At 36.7% G+C, this 9692-nt stretch overlaps 1 protein-coding gene across 1 annotated transcript; it reads right to left on the reverse strand.

The window, feature by feature from the left end:
- Positions 1-7306: 7306 nt before the first annotated feature.
- LOC142109058 (olfactory receptor 6M1-like) lies at positions 7307-8604 on the reverse strand. Its single transcript, XM_075193082.1, has 2 exons — positions 8507-8604; positions 7307-8338 (listed from the first exon to the last, which is right to left on the reverse strand). Exon 2 carries the CDS (start codon positions 8291-8293, stop codon positions 7307-7309), a length of 987 nt encoding a protein of 328 aa, XP_075049183.1. The 5' UTR covers positions 8294-8338; positions 8507-8604.
- Between the last annotated feature and the right edge of the window lie 1088 nt (positions 8605-9692).

Below are 9692 nucleotides of genomic sequence, written 5' to 3' on the forward strand. Positions count from 1 at the left end.
TGTACATTTTACTTAACTTCAATTATAGGTTAGATAGGTAAGAAGTCTGGATCTAGTGTAGGAAATGGCCATGCCAGGCCCAGATCTTGCTCCCATTTTTCTGAATACCAGTCACTAGTAGAAGAGATACCAAGGCACCTGCTTCTTCAAGGTCAACTGAAGGTATTTCACATAACCTTGATTTGGTATGGCCTTTTATACTGTAATTAAAGACAATAGATGGCAGTATTAATCAATCATGCAGTATGTGATCATCACACATAATAGTAGATGGTTTATTTTGTCTACCTTGTATGTCTCTGCTCTAGGTCCTTGCTCTATCTATGTACTGTTTTCCCTACAGTACAGTGCTGCGGAGCACTGGGGCACCTTATTAATCTACGATATTAATAGTGATAACAGCACATCATCTAACTTATATTGTATTGTTTATTTTACTCAAGACTGAAACCTGTCTATAAAGTACTTTCTCCCACAAAATATTATTTTGTAAGCTAGGTGGTCTAATTTGAAAGAACTGAAACACATTTTTGACACTTTTTTTTTTTTTTTTTTTGGGGGGGGGGGAATTATTAATTTTATTTAATTGGTATTTGAAATGTCACTTAATTACCATAAGCTGTACATGTTTATAGATTACGGTTTATATTTTATGGGAATCATCGTGCCAAGAGTGGGTGACTGTTGCTTCTGGCTGATGGAATGTCATTCTGGGTCATTGTATTTTATTACGTATTGGATTTTTCAAGCTATTTAAACTGGCTGATATTTTGGGTCTTTCTGTGAGGCATTGGAAGGTGATGATACTACAGGGGTTCCTTTGTTCATATTTACGGTCAATGAAATCTGGTTTAATGCCACTTAAGGTATTTTATTACTGCTTATGAGGGTGTTGACTCATTTAAACAAAGAGATCAATGTTTGAATGTGGCCTGTAGAAAGTAGAGAATGCTCTTGTCCACATTGGAGACAAATCGTGAATTGGGTCACGTAGCAAGTGTGTCTAGGTGGTGTGCTACTTCATAGGGCTCACTAATACCTTTGTGTGTATCTACTCATAAGGTTTGAATCCAGCCTCCATCAAATTTGTGGTTTTAAAAAATTGCTGGTGTTTTTCTCTATTCTGATTTTGAAGTAATTCATGTGTACGTGTGTGTGCTGTCTTCACAGCAAATTTCTGTGGCTTAAAAATACATAAACAAACAACTGATTTGAGGCTAAAATAGCTGTTCACTTTATTCTCTATATAGGTATTCTTAAATCTTCACATCTCTTTACCATTCAGAATATACTTGCATTTTTGCCACTTAAAAAGCCACTCTTGTTGTTGTTGTGTGGCAAAATATTGCCACGCGTCTGTCTGATATACAAAATAGAACATGTTTTAATTGCAAATTTTTCTTTCCTCCTCCATTTATTGTCCATTAGAGTGATCTAAATGTTTCTCAAAGTTAAGAGGCAGTGCTAATACTGTGAGTTTTCAAACCTGCCTTATCTGTAACTTATTCTGGCGCATTGCAGTGTCTCCAGGTCTTACTACAGCAGACAGTGGCTGCACAAAATAACTGGACTTTGTAGTAGATAGTGAAGCGTTTCAAATTGTATATCTCCGCTTTTTCTTCAGTATCTCTTACTTTTTGAGTTTCATAAACTTTATATATAAGGGTTAAGGAGAGAGACTATCAGTGGTTGATTGCAACTTTTTTTTTTAATCATAATCTGTGGTCTGACCTCAAGTAGTCTTTACATGTGCTAAATAGAATGGACACATGGCAGGGATAACACCAGTGCATTGAAAGAACAAGTGGAGAAAGCCTTTTATCGTGCTTCCACGGAGTGGTTTTAAAAATAGTCTTCACTCTATTAACATAGGTTACAAGTGTGATTAGTACAGAAGTGATCAGGATAATGGATGATATAATGTAGTCGGATAGTAGCTACGTTCATGCAAGAATATATGAGCAAAGGGATGACATCGCAGAGCAAATGGTCTTATATGGTCTTTCCATCAGACGGATATCCCTGTAAAATTTTTGGAATAGTGGTGCTGAAAAAGCAAATATCTAAATGGATAGGTTACTCGGGAAGAAATGCATAGGACTGGGGTGATGCTGTTCTTGGTAGACCAGAGCCAGTACGAGAGACTTTCCAGCCATGGTGAAAGGTAGAGCACTATGATCATGGAACATGAGACCAGTCCAAAAAGAAACGCAAGCACAACAAGATAAACTCTTATGTGGGTTACATTTCTCTGTCTAAAGCTGGCGAGGTCATGAGTTCCGTGAAGGAAACTCATTTGTTGAGGGTAAGAAAGTAATTATACTTGTTTGCCAGGACAAGCTACACTTTGCATACATACATACATACATACATACATACATACATACATACACTAAACTGCACGTTTGAAAAAGTGGAGATGTTGCTATAAATCAAGCAACCAATCAGATAGTAGCTGTCACTTTGTAGAATGTACCAAATAAATAAGTAGAATCTGGTTGCTATAGGAAACCTCTCCACTTTTTCAAACCCTCAGTTTAGTAAATATATCCCTAAGTGCCTGATTCATCTTCAAAAGCAACCTGCACTTAATTAGTGTTTTTAAAATGAGCACAGCACTTGAGTGTAGATGAGCCCGTATTCAGATCCAAGCGGATCTCGAGATATGTTTACATTTGATTCTGGGCGTAAGTATGCTCTGCCGAAACAGTACATGTTGTTTGGTAACAGACTGCAGGACATGCATATGTAAAATGTAAAGTCCCATCAGATTGCATGCAAAATATATAGATAAATAAACACACAGACCCATCTCTCATAATAGAATTCTTATTAAAAAGATCTTCAAGAATGTTTACATTAAAAACAGAAATCAGGATGTTCTTACTGCGTACTACACATACAATCCGTTTTTATAATTTCTCTTGTAAACACATGGTCTGTGCTATCTAGTGGCACACATACATGTAGTTTTTAATATAAAGACAATGTCGTGGCACTTATCACTATCTTTGGGTACTGCACCTGCTCTGTAGCTGATGCAAATGATATGGCTTAAAAAACACGTAAGAGAAAGCCGGAAGTTGAATTGTCCACATCTGGGTTGGCACACACTTATTGTACATTGCCTTTGTTCAGCAGCCCTTTCATCCCCCATTCCACCCTTCAAATCGTAGCCAGTTGTGTCATTTGTGTGCGGACATGAATTTCATGCAATTGTTTTCATTGGCGCAAGTCGTGATGTGCATGCGCAGTGCTATTTCACGCATCATATGCCACGCAAATGGACTTAGAGCCCGATTCATCTTTGGACACAAGTTCTTTGAATAGGTATTTTAATCAAGGGGCTTAATTACTGGAGAATTTCATTTTTTAGAAACATGTTTTTGAATTGAAATTGAGTGTACTATGGTCTAATTCTGCTTCATTGAAGCTTGTTGTATGCACAAATGTAGGTGTTCACCAAAACACAACAGCAGTAACTACTCTAAATCACTCTGATTGCTTTACCTGATGTCATCAGATGAATTTTACACACTTTACCTTCTGTTTCTTAGTTTGCCCAAATATATTTCTTTAGAACTCTTCTATTCATTCACTTTTTATGCAGTTATTGGTGTACAGTATACTGCTTTCTCAATCGTTACAGATACTTCTCAGACTTTCTCTGTGTTATGTCATGTATATGTTCTCATTTTCTCAGCTCTTTTTTTTCCCTCTGGTAAAATACTACTTTGTAGTTAGGTTCACAAAACTGTAATTACAATAAAAGCAACGAAGTCCATGGTCCAATCATCCTTCTCAATACAAATATTTCTGGTCTTGTGCACCTTCAATTGCGTCTTGTGCACCATCTATGCACACCAGGGGAAAACCAATGTGTTTTGTGGTGCGCATAGAATGTGCTGCAAAAGTGAGGCCCATTGAAACACTCAAATAGTAAAAAATAAATAAAAATAAGGAAAAGATGGACATGAATATCTAAAAAAATAAAGAAGTAGCCATTTTGAAAACCACTGCCTGGTCTGATAAAGCCTGGTTTATGGTATCCCATGATCATGGAAGGACCAATTTTTGGCAAAAACAATGGTCCATTAATCCAAACTGTCCGGTGTCAACATTTTATGCACAGGCTGGTGATGTAGCTATAACTATAGGCTTTTTTTTGTAAATCATATTTCCCAATTGAGAGCAAGATCAGTCTTTTATTGTATATTAAGGTAATTACATTTACGTGATATAATATATAATCTATGAATAGTGAGAAATGTATCAAGTAATGTATCATATACACAAGTATACAACTTACTGTAAATGTATTAAAGATAACATAAACCAGATATAGGATGTTCAGGCAAGGAATAGCCTGTTTGTATATTAGGAAAGTCAATTGTCTGCATGGGAAAAAGCCAGGGAGTTATATCTTGCACTCTATAGGTAAGGCAACACTAGGCATTACATGTGCCATATATGGTTTATTCTTTGTGAAACCAAAGTGATTTATAAACTCAATGATCGCTATATGATATGAAAGTCATTTCATCTCTTCTGGTAAAGTTCCTAATGGAAATATGATTCAGTTGGGGCTAAATTAGAGATATTGGAGAAAAAAAAGGTCATTGGATCAAGATAGGCTGAATTATAGGAAAATACTGTGATATATGTATGGTATCTCCTGAAGTATTCCAGCTCTGGAACATAAGGTGCACCGTCTGAGGATTTGGCTTCCATTAATGTAGTAGTGTTTAAAATCTGTTCCGTTTGATAATGGTAGATGTTTGAGTGCTATCCTAGAAGATAGTATGCCAATGGTGTGTTTGTGTGACGTAAACATGGAAAAAAAAAAAGGACTTCCTAAACGCTACAGACTTACAGATTGTCTTGTTGTTTCCATTAAGGAGAGTATAAATTGTAGAAATTTCAGACCCAGTGACAACCACTAACAGTTCGAGCCAGGGGTATTTCCATTCACCCCCTTATTTTTCTACTGTGTATGGAGGCTTGTACAAGATCCATAGTGGCTAATTTCTATATTTTGGTTCTGCTAGTGAGCCATATGAATGACAAATTAGCACTTTTTGCCGACGACCTTTTGGCAGTGGTTACCAACACCGTTACTTACATACTAAATTTGCTACTTGAGTTCCAAACATTTGGAGAACTCTCTAATTTTAAAATAAACTATTCAAAATCAGTTGCACTTAATTTCACTACAGCTTTGTAAAGTTGTTCATGGACTCAAACATGCCTTCGCTTTCACTTGACACCTATGAAGTATTTAGGGGAGATCATTTATTTCCATTTTCCATCCTATCCTAAATAAAATTCACAAAGAGAGACTGGTGAAACAAGAACTTTTCCTTTCCTAGAGAAGACCAAATCTTTAAAATTAATCATTCATGTCTTATACTTATTACAAACTCTCCCTATACACATTTCTCACAAGTGGTTTGTTGACCTGCACCACTTGATTAGAGACTTTGTGTGGGGTGGCAGGCAACCACGATTCAAGCATGATACCCATGTCAAGGAAGCTTTCAACTCCCCCATTTTGATATATGTGACGATGCCATCATGCTTTTTATGATCTTAGATTTCACAAAAGCACAGGAGAACAAACACTGGGTGGTAATAGAGGAGGTGTTCATTAATGATCCCATAAATGTTTTATTGTGGTTTTCCAGAGTGCCAATAATACACCATCCAATAATTAGCCCTTCATTGACCTGCTGGATCAAACTGCGAGAACAAAAGCATATTTCTTAATAAATCTCTCCTTTGACACCTCTATTTATGATCCCATCCTTTTCCCCTGGGAACCCAGAAAGCTTCATTTAGACTGAATAAAATCTGGAATTGCACGTGCGGGCCAGCTGGTGGGATTGTCTGGTATTCATGCCTTTGGAGTCATCAAAGCCAAATGGATCTAACCCAGCTCTGAACTTTGGCACTATCCACCAAAAAAAAAACCACTTTCTGAATACAGAGGAATTATGTAAAATGGCAGGTAGGGAACTTACACTATTCAACACTAAGGGCTAGATTTACTAAGCTGCGGGTTTGAAAAAGTGGGGATGTTGCCTATAGCAACCAATCAGATTCTAGCTATCATTTTGTAGAAGGTACTAAATAAATGAAAGCTAGAATCTGATTGGTTGCTATAGGCAACATCCCCACTTTTTCAAACCCGCAGCTTAGTAAATCTAGCCCTAAGTGTAAATCCTCATCCTGCCTCTCACATATATTATCATGCATATATAAGCTTTTAATAGAAAATCATTTTAACGCATTACCTAACTTTATGAGGGACTGGGAGACGAAGCTTAAGAACGCAACTGTAGTAAGATCTTCCAGGCAACCCAAGCTAGCTCACAGAGTGTGTCTGTACTTGAAGTCCAATTTAAGGTCCTATCGATGGTACCAGTGTCCTAGTCTCCTTGCTAAAATGTACTCTCGGACCTCTAATTTATATTGGAGATGTAATTTAGTTATTGGAACCCCTCTGCATATTTGGTTGAAATCCAAAGCTTCTGCCATTTTGGGATGCGGTGATTGCTATATCAAAGATATTATGCAAAATGAAGTACCAGAGAATCCAGCATCGGGTTATTAAACTTGACTACCTTACTGGTCTCCCAGTATAAAAAGTCATTACTGAAACATTTCAACATTGCTACAAAGGCAGTGATACCGACCAATTGGAGATCTTTCCCTGCTCCCACACAAAGGGGGTGGGTCGGAAGAGTTCCAAAATACAGAGAAATATTAGTTTAACCAAATAAAGACTATTTATTAAGATTTAAAATGGAAAACATTCCTATGCCGTATTTCTATGCAATAAAATTGAACCCGTCTAGTCATAATAACTGGCGGCTGGCCTTTTAATTCCTTAGCCTCCCTTCTCCCCTTACTATTCCTTTCCCTTCCCATGTTATGTTTTTTGCTTTGTCATTTGTATGTTTGTATATTATAAATGCATTAATTTAATAAGGAATAAAGTAGAAGCATTTTTTTTCAATGTTTTTGAGATTGCTAATTTATGACACAGCTGTTATCAGTCTTCCTATTCTTAATTTGATCTTGTGTATTTTCATGTGACTTATAACAAAGGTACGATAAATTCATGATTCTTGACATATTTTATGTTAACACTGTTATATTGGTTTTTTTTTTTTCTGTTCCTTTTCCGTTATTAAAAACATATTGCAAAAAAAAAGACCTTTACAAACAATTTTGAAACCATGCTTAGCAGATGGTAATAATAATAAATATGTCAAAACAACAGACACATAGTTTTACAATTTTATCAATGTAGCAGAGATTTTTGGAAATTTTCGCTAAGTATCTCTCTTACTTTTTGGTTCCTCAATGTGTATATAAAAGGATTTAGAAGAGGCACAATCACAGTGGTCAAAATTGCAACATTTTTATCATAATCTGTAGCCTGACCATGAGCTGGTTTTAAATAAGTGAAAATACAACTACCATAAGCCAATGATACTACCAGTGCATGGGAAGAACATGTGGAGAAAGCCTTTTTCCTCCCCTGCATTGAGTGAATTTTTAAAATGGCTTTAACGATCTTCGTATAGGATATCAGTGTGACTAATAAAGAAGTCAGCAGCATAATGGAAGATGTGATAATTTCCTGTAGCTGGATAGTGGCAGTGTTAATGCAAGAATTCATGAGCAAGGGGATGACGTCGCAGAAGAAATGGTTCACCAGACTGGAGCAGTATGGTAGCCTCATTATCCTGATGGATAAAATAAAGATGGAGAAAAAAGCTCCCACCCATACTCCAATTAGAAGCCATACGCACAGTCTCTGATGCATGATGACAGAGTAGTATAATGGGTAGCAGATAGCCACAAAACGATCAAAAGACATGACGGCCAGGAGAAGGAAATTGCTTGTACCTATCAAAAAGAATAAGTAGGATTGTGCAAAGCAACCAGGCAATGATATTTTTTTTCCACCAGGCAACAAACCTTGCAGCATTTTGGGAACTGTGGTATTGATAAAGCAGATATCCAAAATGGACAAGTTACTCAGGAAGAAATACATGGGGCTGTGGAGACGCTGATCTAAGAAAACAAGAGCCAGTATTAGAAGATTTCCAGCCATAGTGAAAAGGTAGATGGATAAGATCAGAATGAAGAAATAGATGGCTTGGGCTGAGACAAATGGAAAACCCAACAAGATGAACTCTGTCACCATGGTAACATTTCTTCTCTCTGATGAGGAAAACACAAAGCTTGTGAGAACATCAGATTTCTGAACAACCGACATCATTTTAAGATTTGAGGATTTCTGTTCCAATTGGATAACAATGTAGTCCTGTAATGCAATAATAGACAAGTTTACCTATTACTTTCCCTGTCAAAATTGAATATAAAATCTGTAAAAGGAGGTAGTCTTAAATAAATTAACATTTATCTATTGAATTCTAATTTCTACAGCGCTACATCTGTAATCCTGTAACAATAAAATATACAACTAGCCTACCTTGTTTCCAATGTGCAAATTATTCCATCCTGATGAACAGAGAGATCCTTTTTGTGAAATCTGAAGCTTCCAAGAATGTCCCGACAATTCTTCCAATGCAGTGCTCTCTGGCTCAAACCCTTTTTTTAATTCTCATATATTAATGACAAAGCCATCTATAAAGTTTTAACCGAGAATGTAATTCTCCAAACACATGAGATTAATTACTTTCACATTTGCCCTTTGATGAACAGTTATGGAGGACAGCCAAGTTTATTCCTTGATGATCTGACTTTTCTGACATGGGGATTAATGGCTGCACAAATTGGGACCAATTAATACTTTAACTTAGGTGCTTTCATCTTTCATACTCAATATAAATACATCAATAAAAAACAAATGAATACACTGTTTTGGAAGGCAAAATAAATTAAATTAGTTTTTAACAATAGAATGACAGGCACAACTGTGTAAGTAAATTTCTTAATCCTTTAAAATTATTTGTACTTGGGCATTCATTAATTTTGGCCTAACGTACTTAAAAAATATGTTTGTCTCTTCTGAATTGTCTTAAAACATAAAGTAAAGTTGTTTCTGTACACAAAATGTCAAAATATTGTTTCATAATACTTTAGGCATAGGACACAAAAACGTTTCAATATATGCTGCATCCTTCTCTACCACTCTCATATCCCCTCCGCCACAGAGGCTGGCACAGCCTGCCTACTGGACGTTCAATATCCATAAAGTATTCCATAAGAACATCTTTTGTAGATGCTGTAAATGTGGAACATGGTAGAAACCAATCCCTGCAGGTACAATTGCCAGTGTGGTCCATGACATGACCCAGGACCTGATTAGTGAAAGGGTGTTGGCTTTGCAGGCCTGTATGACTGTCATCTCTGCTGGTGAGAGTTGTATTTTAAACAACCAATCCACCTGTAAACACATTAGGAAGTAATTACCTCTTTTTCCTACCCAGAAGAGGGTGAAAGTGGACATGTAGATATTTGCTATGTGTGTTTAGTGGAAGTGACAGCACTGCCATCCACTTGCCAAACAGGAAGTGCTGGCTGACAGGAAATTCCTGGCAGCCATCTTCAGTTCTCAGTATATACCACATAGTAAAGACATGTTCTCCAGCCTCTGCTTTTGATTTGAACTCAGACAGTTCTACATGATGTCAGGGGGTTGGCTGTGATGGCAC

Source organism: Mixophyes fleayi, chromosome 1 (genome assembly GCF_038048845.1).
Source record: "Mixophyes fleayi isolate aMixFle1 chromosome 1, aMixFle1.hap1, whole genome shotgun sequence".
Taxonomy (NCBI): Eukaryota; Metazoa; Chordata; class Amphibia; order Anura; family Limnodynastidae; genus Mixophyes; species Mixophyes fleayi.

Excerpts from the sequence above, each read along its gene's own strand:
- LOC142109058 (XM_075193082.1), bottom strand. The coding sequence starts at position 8,293 with ATGATGTCGGTTGTTCAGAAATCTGATGTTCTCACAAGCTTTGTGTTT.